Source organism: Cyrtonyx montezumae, unplaced genomic scaffold (assembly GCF_038088225.1).
Source record: "Cyrtonyx montezumae isolate F1298 unplaced genomic scaffold, pur_monq_1.0 scaffold_16, whole genome shotgun sequence".
In the NCBI taxonomy this organism is placed as follows: domain Eukaryota; kingdom Metazoa; phylum Chordata; class Aves; order Galliformes; family Odontophoridae; genus Cyrtonyx; species Cyrtonyx montezumae.
The window spans coordinates 13,325,320-13,345,423 of NW_027071892.1; the positions used below are offsets into that span (position 1 = coordinate 13,325,320).

At 43.5% G+C, this 20,104-nt stretch overlaps 1 protein-coding gene across 6 annotated transcripts in view; it reads left to right on the forward strand.

The window, feature by feature from the left end:
* The window catches only part of CUNH7orf50 (chromosome unknown C7orf50 homolog), a 93,718-nt gene that overhangs the window by 71,070 nt on the left and 2,544 nt on the right, over positions 1-20,104 (forward strand). For 4 of the 6 annotated variants that reach the window (XM_065732924.1, XM_065732925.1, XM_065732926.1 and 1 more), the window contains 2 exons: positions 6,119-6,294; positions 19,129-19,210. In XM_065732924.1, the coding sequence (XP_065588996.1) occupies positions 6,119-6,294; positions 19,129-19,210 (258 nt within the window). The remainder of the gene's footprint in view (positions 1-6,118; positions 6,295-19,128; positions 19,211-20,104) is intronic. The other 2 variants (XM_065732929.1, XM_065732927.1) reach the window with 1 other exon arrangement.

The window sequence follows — 20,104 nt, forward strand, 5'->3', positions numbered from 1 at the left end:
GACGATGGTGACGGTCCCGTACACTCCGTGTGCTCCTGGATCCAGGGGGCTGCGGGTGAGCCGCAGAGATGTGGACACAAACGCTTCCCTTCCCGAGGGTTCCTTTTTGTTCTCCCCCTTGTCTCGTTTCTCTCTTCCCCTGATTGGTGAATGTGGTTTAATTAAGGGCTCTTACCCTTAGTAAGTGAAATCCGTCTGCAAATATGGGGACATTCCTGGCAGTGCTGGAGTTGCAAATGAAGCAAAACTGCATTCCCCGAGCTGCAGTCCTGCCGTCGTCTTAAATGTTTCTGTTGCATTCAGGACTCTGATACTGATGGAGGATAATGAGAAGTAGAATATGGTACTAATGCATGCTTTAGAGCTTCATCTGTTACAGTATAGGAGCAAGCAATCTGTAAGGTGGAGTGCAACAGGCTCCTTTAAGCCTTATTGCTCTGAGTGCCTGTAAATGCTTTCATTTAATTTAGCAAATAGCTGGATTTCTTCTTACTCAGCAGTTCCTAATGATTGCACTTGATGTGCTCTTAAGAGCGGGGTGTAAGCCTCTGAAACATGTGAAGATCACATCTCTGGTCTGATCTCAGGGTGCAGCCATTACCTGTGACAGCTGCAGATTCCAGTGCCACCTGATTGCCCGTGCCTGTGTATGTAAGGACGTGTTTGTTTTTCTCTTAACGTTGACACAACTGCTAAAAAAACCCTTTCCTGGACCAGGAAGATAAAAAGCTTGTCCTTATTTAAGCCTGGCTTCCTGCAGAACTCGTTTGAGGCTTTTCTGCCCGGGATGCATCCACACAAACCGTTCCAAATCAACTCAATGTAATTCATTCGCAGTGTTTCTGTTGCCAAGAGCTGAGATGTCAACAACAGCTGGCTTTTATGAAAGGTGTTAATTATTTCTTTGTACAGTATGTCACTTAAAAAAATCTCCCTCTGTGAAGTCCCACGGAGGTGATATAAGGAAATATATTTCTTCAACCATTTTCTTTGAATCCAAGCTTGCTTTCTGCATGGCAGTGAAACTGTGTGTGCCCCCCCCGGTCATACTTTTTCTTTTCATAAGGTGCTGAATGGTAGAGAATAGATATTTACATCCAGTATGGCTGTGAACTATTTTGTGCCTGTTTCTATAGCTGTGGTTGCAGCGTGGATCTTCAGCAAGCCTCAAAGAGTAAATCATTTGTCATTCTTACATGAACCTTGCAACGAAGGATTTGCCAGCTTTTCTTCTTTGTGGGTTTTGACTCGTGGTTATAGATGCTGCTCTTTGCTGCGGGGCTGGTGGATTGATCAGGCCACATACATGTCGTGTATGAAAGAAACAACGTTTTGTGTGCTGATGCAGCCAGGGCACTCGTGGAGCAGGAGGCAGCGGGTAGGCAGAGCGTGTTGTGTGAGGGGCCAGTCATCCTGGGCAGCGAACAAAGCCCCTTTGACGTTGCCCTATATTAAAGGTTATGAAATAACCATCAGCTTAATGAACAAACAGAGCAACACAGTGCTGCTACTGTGAGGCAAACTGTATCCCCGCTCCACCTTCTTTCTCTTTGGAGTTCGCAAATGTGAAGCCTTCTTTATAAGCCTTACTTGTCACTGCTGGGCACGTTAGAATTGATTCCTCTGAATTTCTGATGTTGCTTGCTTTGCTGCTGTGCTGGCAGAAGGAGATAGCAGCCCCGTGACTTTTGGAGGAGCTGGGTTCATTGGTACTAACAGTCACTTCGGTTTCCTTCCTTTCCCCAGCCCTCTTCCTGTCGCCTCTGCCAGGTTTCCTCTTCCATCGCCTCTCTGCTCTGCTGGTTCTTTGCCTTTGGTTTCCTGGTGGGCAGGGCTGTGCTGGGGGCTGCTGCCATGCTTGGCCATGGGTTGGGCAGTGCTGAGCCCCTCCGAGGAAGCAGCTCTGGGCCTGTACTCGTGGACATCTGTGCTTGGACAGCACTGCTGAGCAGGAAGGAGGAGCAGAATACAGGATATCCTCCATTCTACCGAAGTGTGAGATGGTGGAGGACGTTCAGTTAACTATAAATCTGGTGACAAGCTAAAAAGTTCTTATTTCTCTGCTGAAACACTACTGAACAAATGTGCCATTGGTCCTGCTGTGGTTGTCCAGCTAGCACAGTTGCACAGTGCCAGCTGAAGCTGTTCACACACCTGTTTGCTTCTGCCCCTCTTCCTCCAGAAAGAGAGGACCCGGTGTCTTCAGGAAATCCTCATGCAGGTGAATCTTTCTGCCCCTCCCAGCCCCTCTTGCTGTCAGTGTTGGTATTCTCTGTTTGGAATTGCTTATGACTGCCTGACAACTGCTAACTCCTCTACACGCTTCAGTTTGAAATGTTTCCTCTTTTAGGAGAGGTAAACTCATCGCTAAAGACAAACTGTAAAGTATTTTAAATATATGCAATGCTTCTGGATGACAAATAATAATGGAAAGCGTTAACTGATCTCTAAAACTGCCACAGCTGAGGCCTCTGGAGTTTCTGAGGCAGACGTCTCGGATTATATATCGATGCTGTATTATGAAGCCCCCATGCAAATTGGAAATGCTGAGACTGGCACTGATGAACGGCTGTATCAGCAGTGCTGGTCCTCTGCGTACAAAGTGATGCAGTGTAGCACGGAGACGTCTGAGCTCACTTCTTCTTTCCCTTGAAAGTATGACAGCGATTTTTATGGGCGCACACGCTCAAGGTTTGAGGGTCCGTCTGTTTTTCAGGGCATGGCATCCAATAGCAGGAGCCCTTTTAGCACCTTTTCAGGCCTTCTGGAAAACCTCCAAGAGGAAAGCTCCCACCTCCTTAATCATGCCCGAGCTCTGCCTCTCCTCTCAATGTCATTCATTCAAGTGTGCTGACCTGGCCTGACCCCGTGGAGATGGAGACCTAATGAGCCCACGGCCCAAGGTGCTGTGGGAGCTCTGCGCGGGGCTTTGCAAATCAGCAAGTGTTGTGGTTTTTGGTGTGCACGTGTTTTAAATTTATCACGTCAATAAACAAGTGTATGGCACGCTCAAAGGGGGACTTTACAGTGGTGTAGTAAGGACAAACTGCAGCGCTACAAATTGCGATGTCACGTTATAAATACAGAAGGAGACAACGTGGAATATTTATGGCCTCGGCACAATGAAGTCCCCCGTTGATTTTGGGGTTTAGAGCTTGGGTTGTTGTTTGTTTTTCGTTGTGTTGTTTTTAATTTAGGTAACGAGGCACTGCGAGGAGTCGGAGTCTGAGTGGCTCACGAACAGCAGTCACACTAATGGAACAGGCAAAGCAAGATGAAAAATTAATGCTGTTGACTGGAAGGAGGGATGCATCAGTGGAGTACCGTAGCAGAGGGCATTTAAGTTGAAGGAAAAGCAGCGGGGCTTTCTGTTTCATGGAAAGCTTTGGCTTTGCTTTCTTTCGAGCCCCGCGTTGTGGGGAAAGCTGGTTTCTGTTGTGCTGTTTTGTGCTCGTTTTATGATTGTTTTTTTAATTACAGTAAAACTAACCTCAGCTTCAGGGAACAATGTGCTCCCAAACGCACACACTTTATGAAACAATTAAGACTTGAGGTTTCCAAATTAAAAAGAAATGAACAGTCGAGGACAGATTGTGGTCCACAGTGCTAATCACGGATACAAGTGCATCTGCAACGAGAGATGTCAGAGCAAACTGCAGCTCAGGACGTGTGCTGGGGGTCCCGAACAGAAGCTGATGAGTGCTGTTTTCATTGGACCAAGGGACGGTGTGTGCTATCAGAAGGTACCTTAAGCTGTAAACCCTGACTCTTTTTCAGCCCTGGAAAGGTTCCAGCCCCAAAGGGAGAACAATGCTCGAGTTTCAGATGGCCTACAGTGCCGAAATTGTTACGCTGGAAACAAGCATTGTGAGGGCCTGGTATTTATGTTGGGACCCACTTTTGGGGCGGGAGCAACTTGTTTTGTTTTTAATGGAGCAGTCGGGAGAGGGATAAAAAGCTTTTTGATAATGTGAGGAATGCGTGGGGGAGGGGAAGGTAGGGAGATAGCAGTTACTGTAAGTCCAAAGCAGCGGAGGCCTCTTTATCAGAGCTGCTCTAATGATGTGCCACAGGCACTTTATTTGAAAGCTTTGTGGCTTGCAGAAAAGTAAACAAATTCATTACATTATTTTTAAAAGAAGATTAAGCATAGTGTGTCGTCTGCAGGACAGCTGCTGCAGTGATCTTCTACAAACACTTCATACACGACCACCCTCGGTGCTCGGAGGGCTGCGTGGTGGGGCTGCTATTGTAGTGAGCACCACGATGGCTTTTCCAATGAAACTGTTGTTTCCCACAGAACAGTCACGTGCCTACCTTCATCTAAATATTATTTCTTCTTACCATGAAATGTTATCTATACAAATGCAGATTTTTTTGTTGGGTTTTTTTTCTTTTTTTTTGAGTGGATGCTGGCTTTCCATAATGAGAAATTAAAAGCATTTCAAATGAAACAAACAAGCAAATCCTCCTTACTGCCTTACTGCCGTTTATACTGATGTCTGCTTTCGTGTCCTTTTTTGGCCTTTGAAAACAGAGAGTTGAAAAAAGTGGGTCAGAGTAGACTTGGCTAATGCAGGAATTGACACTGAACCAAGGCGTGGTCCTCGGCAGGTGTCTTCATCAGATCAGACTGCATTCAGGTGCTGCCCTGCTCACCTGTCCTTTGCTTTGCAGCTCAGCAGCAGTGAATGCTGCTTAGCAGCAGCTGAGTGCCTGAAGCTCACACCTGGGGAGCAGCAGGTCCTTAAAACCACAGCAAAGGCATCACAGTTCTGTTTGGGGCTGTGTGAGCTCTGTATCTACCATGTAAGCTAGGAATTAATACCATCCCTTTGCTCTTCATCTTGGAAACATTCAGACTGAGCGTAAGAGTCTTGTTTGCAGAACTTCATGGTGGTTGTTGTTGTTGTTGTTCCTGCTCAGTTGCTCCTGTCAAGTTGCCCAGGAGAGGTGGTTTCACTGTGTCCAAATCATCACTGCTTCCTGAGGTCCATGGGGACACACAGAAGATGCTTTCTCTGCAGTTTCCTGGAGATCTGTCCACAGTGATCTTTGGTTAGAGCCCTGCAAAGGCTGGATCTCTTCAGGAGACCTGGTCAATCTGAAGACCTCATAGATCTGATGTTTGTCCTTCTAGGGCATCACTGAGAAGAGAGGCAGCACAGTCGTCGCTAGACTTGGACTGGAGGGTGTTCGTACAGGAAAACAAAACGTACTGGGATGTTGAGTAACAGCCATTCAGCTGGAGTTCTTCATACTTCATACTTAGTCAGAGGGACTGCTGCCTGGGAGGATGAATGAACAGTGCTGGGAATCACTGGGCTACGCCTCGGCTTGTTGTGGAGCAGCTCTTTGTCTCTACACTGCCTGATCTCACCCTGATAAACTCAGCGTATCTGCTGAATGCTCTTCTTTATGTGGAAAGGATGTTTTCATTTTCGGTATAATTATGCATATATTTTTAATGAATGGGTTTTCAAGATGAATTAAGAACTGTTTTGTATGAAAATGTATAGAAATGTCAACCTTTTTGGGATATATGTGTAGATGTGTTTATGCAGGATTGCCAGAGGATCTCCAAGAGGGAGAATCTGGCAGATACCACATCTTCCCTTCTGGCTAAAGGGAAGTCAGGCCTGTGGTTGGAGGTTTTCTCAGTCCAGGGCAGTGTGATGATTCAGTCCCAGTCTTAAGGGAACACTATTCCTGTATAAAAGTGTGCATACTAAACAATTCCATACCTTCCCTCCACCATGAACAGCTTCTGCTGCTCGTATCCCTTGTCGTCATGAGAGCACAAACAGCACAACAAATCTTAGAAATGATGTTTAATACCGAGCAGAGGAGGTGCTTGTTCTCCCTGCTGTACTGCTGAGAACAGTGTACTCATCTTCAGAGGGCAGAAAAGGCCTCTGCAGACTTCTGCAAGTGCAGCATTTACACTTCTGTGAGCTGAACAACGTAGAAACTTCATAGAAGTTTGGTGTATGTTAAAATTATGGACTCGAAGCTGCCGGTTTAAAATAATAACTGTGCCCTTCAATCACATTTATGCATGTTTTGTTCATCTTCCTATAGAAGCAGAATCGCTTCATTTAAATGTTTATTATTTCAGGCAGCAGATGAAGAGGAAGATCTTACCCCAGAGGAAATGAGGAAATTGGAAAGAAAATTGAAAAAAGAGCGCAAGAAAGAAGAAAAAAAGCTGATGAGGGAAGCTGGAATCTCTGCTAAGAAAGAAGAGCCCAAGAAGCCATCAGGATCTGAATTGGCTCTGGCCTATTTAACCAGGTAAGGCTGCTATCAGCACTGCAGGTGCTCCCTCAGAAGCCAGGAATCCAGAACAAGCTGAACCAAGAAGTAAGTTGTTAAAGGAGACTGCTGCCATTAAGGAATGAGCTGAAGCTTCATTTCAGTGTACATCCTTTCACTTCATTTAATGTATATCAGTGTAACAACTGAAGGATGTTGAGTATGGCACAGGACAGCTCCTGTCCTGGAGATCTGATAGCTGATATATAAATATCCCTGGGTTAGCTGCACTCACAGAGATGAAGGGCAGAAAAGATCGAGGAAATTAGCTTTAAGTGCACCGTTTTAAGCAAAGGCGTTTTGGGTGTTCTCTCAAGGTGAGCAGATCGCATTATGGAGTCCTCACTTAACCTCACGTGTGATATTTGGACATTTGTGAATTAAGACACGATTCTGGCAGCATCTTGAGGTTAACAATGTACAGTGCCTTACTTCTGCATACCAAAATACGTAGCCAGTCAGTGGCCTATTTCAGATCAGAAGCAATTACTTTAGCTAGCATACTGACTTAGAATACTTTGAATTCCAACTTAAAGCAATGCCTATGTTTAAAATAGCCAAAACAAAGCCTTCACAGTATGCTACAGACAGTAAGAGGTCGTGTGTAAGCAGGAAGGGAGTATTTATTTTTCCCCTGAGCTACCAGATAGACCCTGTCTCTAAGACCTGCACAGGGCTGGCGTGTTACCAGCAGTGGGTTACCACGTGGGAATAATTCTGTCACTGCATCTCTGGCCGTGCTTAAAACTGAAGCATGCAGACTGTCTGAGTTGTTACTTACCACTCTCAGTGGGGAGGGAGGAAATTAATTGCATTCCAGGCAGAGGGACATGTGCATTTTTGTTACGTAACCCTCAGCGCACAGAGATAGCAAAATGACAATAATATTTTTGATCTGGAAAACAGCTGGAATGGTTCACCACTGTTTTGAACTGCAGATGGATTGACAGTTATCTTTGAACCATCTGCTCCAACTGTACTCTGGTATGTGTGTGAGTAAGTGGCGGATCTAGAGATAATGGTTTTCAGGTTTGGAAAGCAAAAGGACAAGCCGTGGGGCTTTGGTTGATATTCTGCTCTTATCTGTATGGATTTGTGCCTTGTTCGAGGAGTATGAAACTATATTTGAGCTAATTTGACTACAGGATTTCACTTAACCTCTACCAAATGACCTTGAAACAGTATGCTGGCTGCACAGCGTGGTCTTGTAACGGCAGAGCCCCACAGCTCTGGGTTATGGCAGCACGTTGTCTGGGGTTATTTCAGCAACAGATGATCTGGGTTTTGTACACTTAACCAGGGATAGTAGCAAGATGCTGAACTGCCAAATGAACGTAACATAGAGAGCGTTCTGTCCCGTGTGTCTGGTGACCTCCTCGTGTCCTTGGGAGCCCATTGTAGGGTTTTTAGTCTGTGTGTTTTTGTGGGGCTACAGGTGTGAATGACACGTGGAAGGATAAGGTAATCCTACAGATGCAGGAGCACGGTGTGATGGGAGGTGAACAAAAGGGCACTGTGGATTTATGGTTTGCCCCACCTCCAGCACAAAACCTGACAGTAAATAGTGCAAAGTGAGGAGGCTCCCTGATGACACGCGAACCTCCTGCATTACAGGTGGAACTTGAAGTACCATATAATAATTAAAGCAGGCATTCTGATGAGTTGAGAGATGGACTGCTCACAGCACGGGAGCGCAGCTGGGGCTTCAGCTTTGACAGGAATTTGTTTTAATTTTGAGAACTTTCAAAGGAAAATGTTAGCAATCATTCAGTGAAGGAGTTCTGCTACGTGCAGACTTCTGACAGGCAAGGGAAAATTCAACTTGTTTTGTAGGTCATACATAGAGAACCATTTTTTCTGGTATGTGGGAGGAAATAAAATGAAATTCTTCAGCAGAAAACTGAATTTCCATTTGTAGCAGTAACATCAGGGAGGAATACCAACATCTTGCACGGAGGAAATAAAGCACAGGTAATAACAGCTATTGCTTTGAGGGCATGTTGTACTTGGAGAGCTCTGCCTCTGCAGCAGTCCTATGAGCTCTGTTCAGAAAGCCAAGGCAGTGCCCTCCTTGCTGATGGTTTTTCCTCTTTGCACTGGTCTTTGGGAAAAGGAAAGTGAGAGAAAGTAATGTCTGTGCTCACTAATTTTTATCTCAGCTCTTCCCTCCCGTGACACAAAGTCAGGCTTTCCCCCACACAGTTCTGCTGTCGCAGTGTGCCTGCAGAAATAGAGAAGGAAAGTCTCCCAGTGGCAGGTCCTCCAGCTTGCTGGGACAGCAGGCAGGCAGATCTGGAGACAGAGAGGATTAAAATAGGGAACCAAAGCAAAAATGGAGATAGAAGGGTTATATAACTGAGAAGGAGAGAAGAAAATGTGGAATAATGTTAAAAAAAAAAAACAAAACCAAAAGGCTGTGTTACTGAACAGGAAGAAAGGAACAAAGTAAAGCAGGAGGGAAGAGCTGGGTGTTAGTGGTTGCACAAAGCTCTTCCTTTTCCTCTTAACAACGACATGTTTGGGGTGATTCACATTTAAATCCAAGGTCAGAATGCCTCCTTACTTTGATTCTTAGAAAACAGGAAATAAAATCCGTACTTTTTTAAGCACTAGGTGCCTTCAAGTGAGAAGACGTTGCAATTCATGAGAATGCTAATTAGATGTAATTATAACCCAACTGACCTTCCGTGGTGCTAAAATGTTAGCAGAACTTGTATGCCTTGGCAAGTCGCTCTCTTCTAGTTTCTATTCCTGTGCTTAGCTTAGCAAGCTCGTTGACACATGGATCTGCACGTACAGATTTCTCCATCACCCATCAAATAGAAATGAGAATAGATGTCACCTGAAGCACGTGGAATTACAAGGCTGGTATCTTCTGTGGAAGAAATGGATAACAGCTCTCTATGGATACTGCTGTGAATTACCAGATGTTATCCACTGTGTGTTTTCATGGGAAAAATAAGCTGCTAGAGTGTGTTTCTTCCCTCTCTGTCATGATTTATATTCTACTGGTACTGTGTGTCACCAGGGTGTTTCCCAAGGCATTGTCTTTTCGGTTTCCTCTGTGGAGTGTGCTTTTGTATCACTGCCTTAAATTTAGGTGAGAACGTCAGAGACTTCCATAGAGAATAAGTAAAAATAAGATGCTTACCAGAATAATACAAAGCAAGGGCATGTTTCAGAACACAGAAGTAAGACAGTTTGGCACTGAGTGGGGAAATGGCTGCAGGACATGGCACTGTTTTGAAGTGCTCTAAATGCACTGGGGCTTCGCACCACGTTCCTCAAAGGTTAACAAGTTGTTGGAAGTATCTCCTTTGCAGATGTTTTACTCACTGAATTGTGACTTTGCCGTTGTCCTCGGGAGGTAACGACTGTCTCATGTCATATCTGTGAGATGGAGCAATGTGAGCCCTGACACCAACTGTTGTGTGAAGCAGGAATGTCTCACTGCACACGGTGCACCAGAAGGGCCAGGACTGGGCGTGCTCTGCGTGGCAGGGGGATGCAGCTGATGTAGGAGCTCATCAGTTACCTTCAAGTTCATTGGCTATTGCAGCACTGATCAGACTGTGAATCTCAGCCAGAGCAAAAGTTGGGCTGTGAAAGTGTCTTAAAACAGCAGCTTTCCCTCCAAGATGAGGGGGTTGTGGTGGAAGGAGGTTTTGCTTTAATAATTGATGGGTAATTTTTTAAAGGTTCTGGGGCAGGCGTTAACTATGGATGTAACTGGTGTGTTCGTGCATGCTTTCAGTCATTTCTGTCACAGTCCTGAGTTATACAAGGAACCTCCTGACTCCAGGGAGTCACACAGAGGGTACATTTGCATTTGGCGTTGTTCTGTGGCTGCGTTGGTGAACCTGGGCAGACAGTTGCTGCTATCTGATTTCAAAGGCTTGTGCTTTTCCCAATACTGCAGAGAACAGAGCTTTTGTCTCAGGACTGCTCCAACTTTGTGGTGCTGATTTTTAGCTTTACCTGCCTCTGGGAAGTATTCCTCCCCTTGACCCAAATCAGAGCATACAAATCCCTCTGTAAAATGGAATGTTAACCAGTTGATTTTAACAGGTGGTCTGATCTGCCTCATTTTAAAGGAAGTCTGTCTCTGTAGCAGAGAAAGTAGACGTGTCTTAATAAGAGAGTAGAGTTACCTTATCGTCATCCTGCAGTCCCCTGTGGCATCTGCTGGAGCCTGGTCAGTTTGTTTGCAGTTCCCTAGCAGCCCCAGCATTACTCACAAACCCTACAAAGCTGTCACCACAGCACCCACACCTTGGCTATTTTTAGGATGCCAGTATGCCCTCAGCTATTCCTGTGGGGCAGATGCAGAGGGCGTTCTCACTCACCAACCATAACCATAGTAAATGTTCCACTGAAGGTCGAAGAGGCAACGCTTCTTGTCCTGCTTCAGCCTGGCTGAAGGGCACACCAAAGCAGGAGGGCCTGCTTTAAAAAGGAAAAAAAAAATCATGGAAATACACTCTGAGGATCAGTAATTCTGTCCTGGAAATGTCCCAGATGGCCAGAGCTACATTATTTGTTGATTTACTTTGTAATTTCAGTCATTTCCAGCAAGGTGTGTCCATGTGAGCAGAGCAGGTTCTGAAGAACCTAAGTACTGAGAAATCTGAGTAAGCAACTCTGATTTCTAGAGACAAAACACACTGAAGGTTCTGAAATGTCAGGTTTGAGACTTCCAAACTTAGCTCAAGTAGAAACTCTTAGATTCTGCAGGCATTTCCTCATTATTTCCAACTCATTCATAAGGAGGAAGTATCAGCAACATCCAGTATTGCGTGGTGTTCCAGTAAAATCAGTGGAGGTTTGTGATTCAGCTTGCTAAACTGAGCTTTGGAAGAGCTGCCGCACTTGCGTGGCTTTCCCTGCACCAAAGCTCTTACAGGCTGGCCATTAATAGCATTCTGAAGAAACTCATTTCTATCTCATGTAGGGAAAGGATTTGTTAGAGCTTTCTGGCCCATTAGCTTAGCACTTACGTGTGGCTTAAGAGGAAAAAACAAGGGAGGAAGTTCATGTCTGTGCTAAATTCGCCTCCATCCGCGGCTGTTGTGTCTTGCTAAATCTGCTCATCATCCCATTCAGTTTATGGCAGAGGAAGATTTCTTCCTGTCCTTTCCATAACTGCAAATGCTCACTGCATTCTACAAAAAGGGAGAAATAGATTAAAAAACCCTAATCCTGCTTTATGGCTCTGAATCAAATCATTCATCTTTCCAGATCTTTCGGCTAGTGCTATTGAAGGTCACAAGTGCACCTCTCAAGGCGTATCTCAGTAAGAGCTGCAGAGGGTCTTACTTGGAAACCTTCTGTCTCTGCACCTCTGCCATTTTTTCAGTGTGAAACAAAGCTGTCACAATATTTACTTGGGCATTGGCTTCCAACAGTTTCATGAGGAGGTTCAGTATTTAATAGCATCATTCACATGACTTTGCAAATCCTCTGTTTGGTGTCTGTTGGTTGTAATGCTGTCAGTTAACTGTTCCCACCTTCAAAGAGATTATTTGGGTTTTTAATGTTTTCTCTGTCTTCTGTGGGTCATAGTAGCAGTGATTTGCCTTTCTGTATCACCCGTAGTGACAGTGCATCGTGACTGTATTTTGACAGAAGCAATGCAAAGTACTTGGACAGCAGTCTATCCACTCTTGCTATGACAGCTTTTGAGAAGTTATGCCACCCCTTTTTCAGATGGATCAATTAAACAGTGATCAGGTTCGTGACTCACCAAATCTGTGTCCTGTTCAAAGGTCTCCCTCCAGGCAGGTGACATGAAAGAGCCCAGGCCTGGCTTTCTTCTCAGCAGGGCACTGTCTCTGTTTTGTGTGGCCCTGTACCAATTGTTCTCCATTTCTTTGTTTGGAAGAGGAGCTTGCGTGGATTGTTTTTCTGTGATATTCTGTCATGATGTTCCTAAAGCCACATCTGCACCGATTTCTGGGCACGCATGTAATATATAGATGGACATTTCAAACTGTTCTGGCCACTCTGAAAGATCCTTCTGTCTTTGTCCAGGTCTGTGTGTAATTACAAGGGAGCTAGGGGGGCAGGAGCACGTCTTCTTTTTGAACATAGACTTTCTATATTTCTAAGTGCTTCCTTAGATGGAGAAAACTAGGTTACACATGTTAAGCCCGTATGTATTGGGGTAAAATATTTAAGGTTTCTTTGCATGATTCTCTTTCCTTTAAGATAACTTCTTTTTTTTTCCGAACCTAATTAAGAAAATGTAATGCATCCTTTCTTAATGACTATCATTGCCAGTAAAATAAAATCTAGCATAAATGAATTTTCTTAACAGCTTATTATATGTAGTCATTAGATATTTCTCATTGAGATCCAGCTTTCATCTGTGCATACTATTGTACAAAAGAAGTTGTATCTAATTAAATAATTAAGTAGCTTTAATGTATTCTTTCATGTGAAATGACTTCTAGTAACCTTGTAAGAGGTATTTGAGAGATTCGGAGGCAGGAGCTTGTGATAACAAGCCAGTGTACTTCAGGTTACCTGCTGATGTTTTTAAACAAAAGCAGATTGTAGAGTGGGTTCCCTTTACATGAACAAAATGTCTGCAGTGTGTTCACGGAGCACAAAGCCCATGTGTTCCATCCTGACCCATCTTCTGGAGTCAGGAGAGCACACGTCTCCCTATTCCCTATTGCCTGTCTTCTCTTCAGACCATACTCCTGACACGGCAGAAATGCAAAGGGAAGGTTGTATGTTTTCTCTGTGTTATAACATTGTCATGTAGGAGAATTAGCACTGCTGCTCACTCCCTCCAGCACGCTCAAGCTATTCAGACAGTGCCCAAATATTCAAAGCACAGTAGAAAGTGGTTTCGTAGCTGTAGGGAACCATTTAGGCAGGTCAGCCAAGGCCAACATTAAAATTTAAAATGCGGTTGGCAATGATTATTAATCAGTTAGCTCCAGGGACCCATCAAAGCTTCCCAACCTGAGTTAGACTAACAAGCAGCACTTTTAAAATAATAAAACTGGATCCTTAATAAAACTTGTCTCCTCCTTCACACATTTATTAATGTGATGGAGCCCCAGAAGGTATCAGTAACTGCTTTTATTTGGATAAAATCAACTTGGAGTGAGAGCCACCTGCAGGAAGCAATAATGGGCAGGGCAGTTTCTCTAAGCTGATCACTTACAACCTCAGTAACACGGTGCACATCCCAGGGTGTTGAAAGAGGACAGATGCTGTCCTGGACACCATAGAGACTGGCAGGCATTGCTGAGCACTCTGTGTGGGCTGTCAGCTGCCCTGCACTTTTTGGTTCAGTTTTCTCAAAATGCATCTCTTTCTTCTTCTGTGATCATTCAGCTCCTACTTTGTCTTCTTTTTATAACTCTACCTAAAATAAGAAGCATATTTAGCATAGCACTATTACCTTTAGTTCTTCAAGCCTCCTGCTTTCAAGCTGCTCTGTTACTACTGGAAACAACAGAAAGTTCTCAACGTATTATTATTAGTATATGTATTTTCGAATCAAAATGCAGTTTTGTTCCAGACAAGCTAACACAGCCTCCAGCAACTAAATGATTAACTAGAAAATGATATATATGTGTTTCTAAATTGGATGCTTTTCCCCATTGGAACGCTGGTGGCAGCAGCAGGTAGGTCAGTGTCTATGAATAGTTGATGAGTTGAATCACAGTTGAGATGCCCTGCATGTATTGTATTGTACCATATCTAAGAAGTATGAGCTCTACTGATGACATATCTTATGCTTTTGAGGCATTGTTTCCACTTTCTGGGTCAACTTGCCTTTCCACTTTTATCACCTGTCTCATCTGTTTGTGCTCTGAGCTCTGGCAGGGAGTGCCCCATGCTGGGATGAGCAGTGCCTGAGCTGGAGCAGGAAGGGCAATTTTGTCTGGGATGGAGCTTCAGGATGCAAGCATAATATAAAGTGAAACAAATAATGGCAAGTGATAAAAGTGCACCTAATAAAAGACGTGCTGTGATAAACATTCAATGTAGATCTAATCAAAGGTTTGCTTTGAGGCACAAAGACTTCTTCCTTTTCCTTTATAAATACTTTCTAAGGAAGTTCTCTGAGTTGTGTAATTTGCTGGACAGATATGATCTGACCTTACGTTGGACAATAGAAGCAAAATGAGATACTAAGAAGGCTGCTTCTTTCTTTTCTCCTGTACATGTGATTCCTGAACTAAAAAAAAAATCTTTTTCCCCCCTTGCCCCTTCCCGAGTTTTTAGCCATAGTGCTACATATAAACCAGATGGACGAGTACATTAAAAATTGTTTTTAAACCACAGATTAAGAAATGGTGCCAGGATTTTGTACCAAAAATGTGGCACTGCTTCTAAAGTCTGTTGACAATTTTAAAAGGTTTCTTCTGGCAAATGAGATCCGTTAGTGTCTCCTCTTCCAGGAAAATGAGAAAAGCCTTTCTCTAAGCTTTAAGTTAATTAACTTCCATGCTGGATTTGAGAGATCAGTGTAAACGTAATCACTTTCCCAGGAATGGGAGTTGGGACATAACAGAATCATCCATTATGTGAGAAAGACACAGTTAAAAAATAAAGGCTGTGACTCTTGTGTGTGTACTTGAGTGCTGCCAAAGAGTTGTGTGTAGGTTTTAATGACAGCATTTCTGCTTAAGCTTTTGAAAATCTATTTAGGATGTAAATTTTGGGCATTTCTTCCAAATGAGGGAAGTCAGTGTCACACACACACACACGGATGGGATTTCCTCTGATCTGAAGGCTTGGCCTATGCTGCAGGCTGGCTTTCTCATGTGTGGGGTGGGCTTTGGAGCAGCCCCCATCCTTGGGAGCACTTTCTGGCGATGCAGCTTTTGATGAGTGCAGGATTTGCTATCAACAGTGGAAGAAACGTGAAAGCCTGCATCTTTAAACACACAGTTATTTCAAATGCCCTGAGAGAAATGAAATTCTGAATACCCGTGATAGAAACAAACACCTTAACATTTCTCTTTAAATAATTGTATGCGTTATGAGTGGATGAAAAATTATTATTCCTGCTTTGCTATCTGCACTGCAAGGCGTGTGTAAAACTTCCATTGACTTCCACTTGTATTTTATGTATCCGTGTGACAGCTTCATCCCTGCAATGGCTCTTCTCCCACCAGCCAAATTCCTGCTCCATCCGTGACACTTCAGCAATCTCGGGGAGCTCTGTGAGGTGCTGGGATCCCGTGCTCACCTGTTGCCCATACGTAGCACTGAACTGACCTGATTGCACCGCTCAGCTTCCAAATCTGTGCCTGGTAAGGGCAGTTATCTTATGTGTAAGTGCCCGGTCCGTTGAAGTCAGTGCTGTCTCATGGATTGCACTGTGACACGTGAGAGCAAATCGGAGCGTTGCAGCAAGGCTTTAAATATCTTGAAGGGGATTTTTTAGAGTGTGGGTGCTGTTTATTGAGGAAGCTCCTGTTGTGCACGTTTACAGACAGGACACTGAGTGCAGGAACTTTGCTTTCTGCAGGCTGTGCAGCACAGGGGATGCTGGGGGCTGCCTGCCCAGCTCGGTGGCAGTAGGTGTGGATGAGTGCAGGTGTCCCTGTGTTTGGCAGTTATACTATTATATAGTAAGGTTATTGGCAGTTGTGTGTCTGTCTTTCCTTTCTGATTTCTTGATGCTTGCCTCCGACCCAATGATCTTTTCAGTTGAATGAGTAAAATGGGTGGCACTCAGAACAGTACTTCTGAGCAGGAGCACTGCAGGACATTTATATGAGTGCTGAGGCAGCTCCCTGGTGTTTTGTCCCGGCCAGCAGCCTAAGCAGATGCATTGTTGCCTTCCTGAATTCAGTTTGTAACAGTGATGTTTTTTCTCTTACTATGTTTCTGGAACCAATCTGGCTGCTTTCCCTTCCCTTTCTCCACTGCAGCATCCCAGTGAGCGCTCTGCCCTGCGTGCTGCCAGCTGCCTCTGTGTGCCTTCTTAGCTGCCAGGACTCAGAATTGTCCTTTTCCTGTCACAGTTGAGAGGGATGGGATTAAGCATTTTAAAGACAGATTGCATCTGCAGTGAGTGATTGGGAAGGCACAACACAACCACGTGTAGTTTCTATGTATAGGCTAAAACTTGTCTGTATAATAGACCAGTGAGAATCTCAGGCAGCTCCTCTACATGAGACCCTGATGCTAAAAAACAAAAATCCATGTGTAAAGCTCCTTTGGAAACCTGATTCATTTGATTCATATCTTCTGTATCTTCAATTTCAAAGCCATTTAGGGAGAGCGTTTGCACAAACACAAAAGCTCTCTAACTAAAGTCAGCTGATGTGTTTTTTCAATGAGCTGGAGCTCAAAAGAGAGGTTAAAACCATAACTGTGTAAAGAAGGCAATTAGTGTTTGTACAATATATTGGAAATTAGCCCTAGGTGTACTGGGAAAATACATTTTAAACATGTCTATCTTCTGTCCAATTCTGTAGCTTATATTAGATGTGGACTTAGATATCAGTGGTTACCAAATGAATTCAAAACAGTGAAAGACATTGTGGTTGTCTCTAAGAGGCATTTTTTCCTATAATGTAGTTGGTCGTAACTCTGTATATTTCATCACTCAAAGGAAAGTCCTTTTCTACTGCTGTAATATGTCAGGAAAGCTTATCTGCACATAAACAGCAAAACAGAGACCTCTCCTGCATGACAGAACTCATGACGAGACGAAGACCGTTTCCTCGATTGATCATATTAAACTATTTGTTTATATTAATTATCATAGTTATATCGTTAACGATCAGGGAGAAGCCTTTCTAGAGGGCTGGGTGAAACTTGTGTTTGTTTCTACAAGAGAATTATCTGGAGTGGAAGTGCAGCAGCATGATGGCTTGCCTTAACGTGTGGAAGAGAGCATATGGTTTTGGTAATGGGCTAATAAGAGCAATTAACCTTACAGTGCACTCATTTGTTAGTCCCAGTTGTTTATAAACCAGGTAATAAAGATATTGTAACATCATATAGCTTTACAGGAGATTAGTGAAATGAGGCTGTGTTTTCCAAGCTAGTGGTGCCTGTTAGCATTCTGGTGGTGGTGTAAGGGACAGAAACAACATCAGCAGTGGATGAAATGCTCAGTGTTAGGCAGTGTATCTGACCAACCAGTGTAAATCACAAGTGTATGGTACACTGTACAAAGGCTGTCCTTAGAAGAGGGGCTGTTTTTGCAGGCAGGTCTGACATTCAGCTTGCTCTTGCCACCTTGCAGAGGTTATAATGTAAAATGTTACCATGCTTCATTTGTGGAATTGATTTTGATCCTGTAAAATATCATATGCTGTAGTTATTAATGTTATGTCTGTCCTTTTTCGGTTGGCTGTCACTTGTCTGATGATTTACCTTGTATTTTGGCTGCAGGGTTTTTTATTGAATTTGGCTCAGGATTACCCTAATGAGCTGTTGCCAGTTTTTCTTTAAGCTGAATTTCTGAGTCAGGAAAGCATTTGGAGGGGGCAGGGGATGTTCTACAGAGGCACCCAGACCCATTCTCTTTCACTGAATGGGCTGAACAATGCATTTGCTGGTGCAGCATTCCTCGAATATGAGGGCTCTTTTGCTTTATTGGACTTGACAGTATTTAAACAATGCTAATTCTCATACCCAGCTGGCTTCTCAATTGGTTCTGTGCTCTCTGTCACTGCCTAAAACAAACTGAAGCATTAAAAACATCTTGCAAGCTCCCCCCTGGGGGCTTGTCTTCCTTTGGGGAAAAATATAAAAGTTTCTGGGTTTTTTCCTTGTGTGATCTTTTAAGTGCTTTTCCCTGCTTGATCTTTAAGTGATGTTTCAATGTATTAACAAATGTTGTATGTGTTAAGGTGCTAATTTTCAGGCACACGCTTAGAAAATCGGTGTTTGTTTTCCAGTGGGACTTACTGGTTTGCTCATTTCTTTAGAGACTGAGAGTCTGTGTCTTCACCTAAAGCAGAATGCATCGCTCTGAAACTGTTTAATTTCTACATAACAATGCCATTTTAACCCAGCTGAAATTTTGCCTATTAGGAATTTGATTGCTAAACAAAGAACGTTCACCGATGCGAATCATTTGTCTCCCGCATTCAGTATTAATGCTGACTGATGTTTGGATCTAATAATGAAATCAGAATTCCTGGGGAGAGTGAGGAGCAAAGTGTTTTCTGTCCTGTAACCTTCAGCACTTCACTCACACCGTTGTGTAAACCAAAACCTTGAAGCACGCACTCCTGAAGAATGGATTTTTCGGGCTGCCATGCTGAGCTCACATTGTCCCAACATGTGGTGACCAGAGGACGTGGGGACACCTCAGGCACGAGTCCCTCCTGCCAGCTTTTCAGAGGCTGCTTAATTTCATGTGCATTTGAGCTTATTGGGGAACTGTAGAACTCTGAAGTCCAAGCTTGAGTCCTTGCCTGCTGCTGGTCCCCATGCACAGAGCCCCACGGAGGTGTGGCCGTGGGTCTGTGGCTGGCTCTGGTTGTGTGTCACATGAGGGCAGCTCATTGCTGCTCCAGGAGAAGGAGGGACTTGATTTCTGACCTAAGGAAACAGTGCTTTCTGATGAAAATACTTCACATTCTTGGCCATGGACTCTTCCTATGAGCTTTTCACTTCTTGCACAGAAGCCATCTAGCCTTGTTTTCCCACTTGTACAAAAACCATGCTAATACCTCATCAGCACACCGTTCTGAAGCTACATATGCATGCAGGGTTACTTAGAATCCTTATAGGAAATACAGTATGAACAATAAATACTTCGATCACGCCATATTTTGTTTAAGCTATTTTTTTCCTTTTTGTTTTAATTTATTGCAGCTGGTCTGAAAACCCAGAGGAATGGAAGTTTCAAAAGACGAGACAAACCTGGCTCCTCTCACACATGTATGAGAAAGAGAAGGTTTGTATTACCAGGGGATGTTCTCAGAATGGCAATGTTATGATGTTTTCCACATGAATTGTAGCCATTATTTATTAATCAAAAGTTACTAGCATTAGCTGTGTACTTTTCTAATATTTATTAATAATTTATGCTTCCATTACAATCTTTTTAACTAATACACCTCACCATTGTAATTTCTGGTAATTCATCTCTCTCTTTTGGGGTGGTTGTTCTGTGGACACTTGTTCTGTGGATCTCTGTTCCTGAAGCATGGCAGAAAAAGAGAGGAACGGTGTTTATATATAAAGCTGAAACTTCATGAGAGTGTATTTGAACATATCCTTAACCTGAATTTCTGACTGAGGAACCCAGCACTGTAAGGCATGGTTTGTGCACTGCTTCATGCATCTCTGCTCTGCCTAAGATGTATGGACTTTAACTCTGCTTGGAAGTTGCTTTAGGGGCAGAATGATGTTTCTGCTCTTTTACCTGTTTGCTTTGAGTTGGTGTTGCGATATCCTGGGGAATAATTAACTGTGAGCAGTGTCTGTGCTACAGATCAAAACACAGCTTCACTCTGTGTTTTGTGATCCTGAAATGAAATCTTCCTTTCTAGTTCTGTTGGGTTTTTCTTCTCACGATGGAAGTGTAGTGATTTATTTATATTCACATGTTTTGTACTGTTTAATAATCAAAGATGCGCTGTATACGATGTATAGATAATGATTAACATTTGCATGCAGATCCAGTACACTGAGCAGAACCACTCAAGTACTCATGATCAAGCATGTATGAAGTCTTTTTCTTCATCAGGATGAGGCAGGGATGCTTTTACCTATGTTTTTATACCCAAATCTGATTTCCTGTCCATTATGGAAGAAAATCTGTTGGATATCTGAGCATGACTAAAAT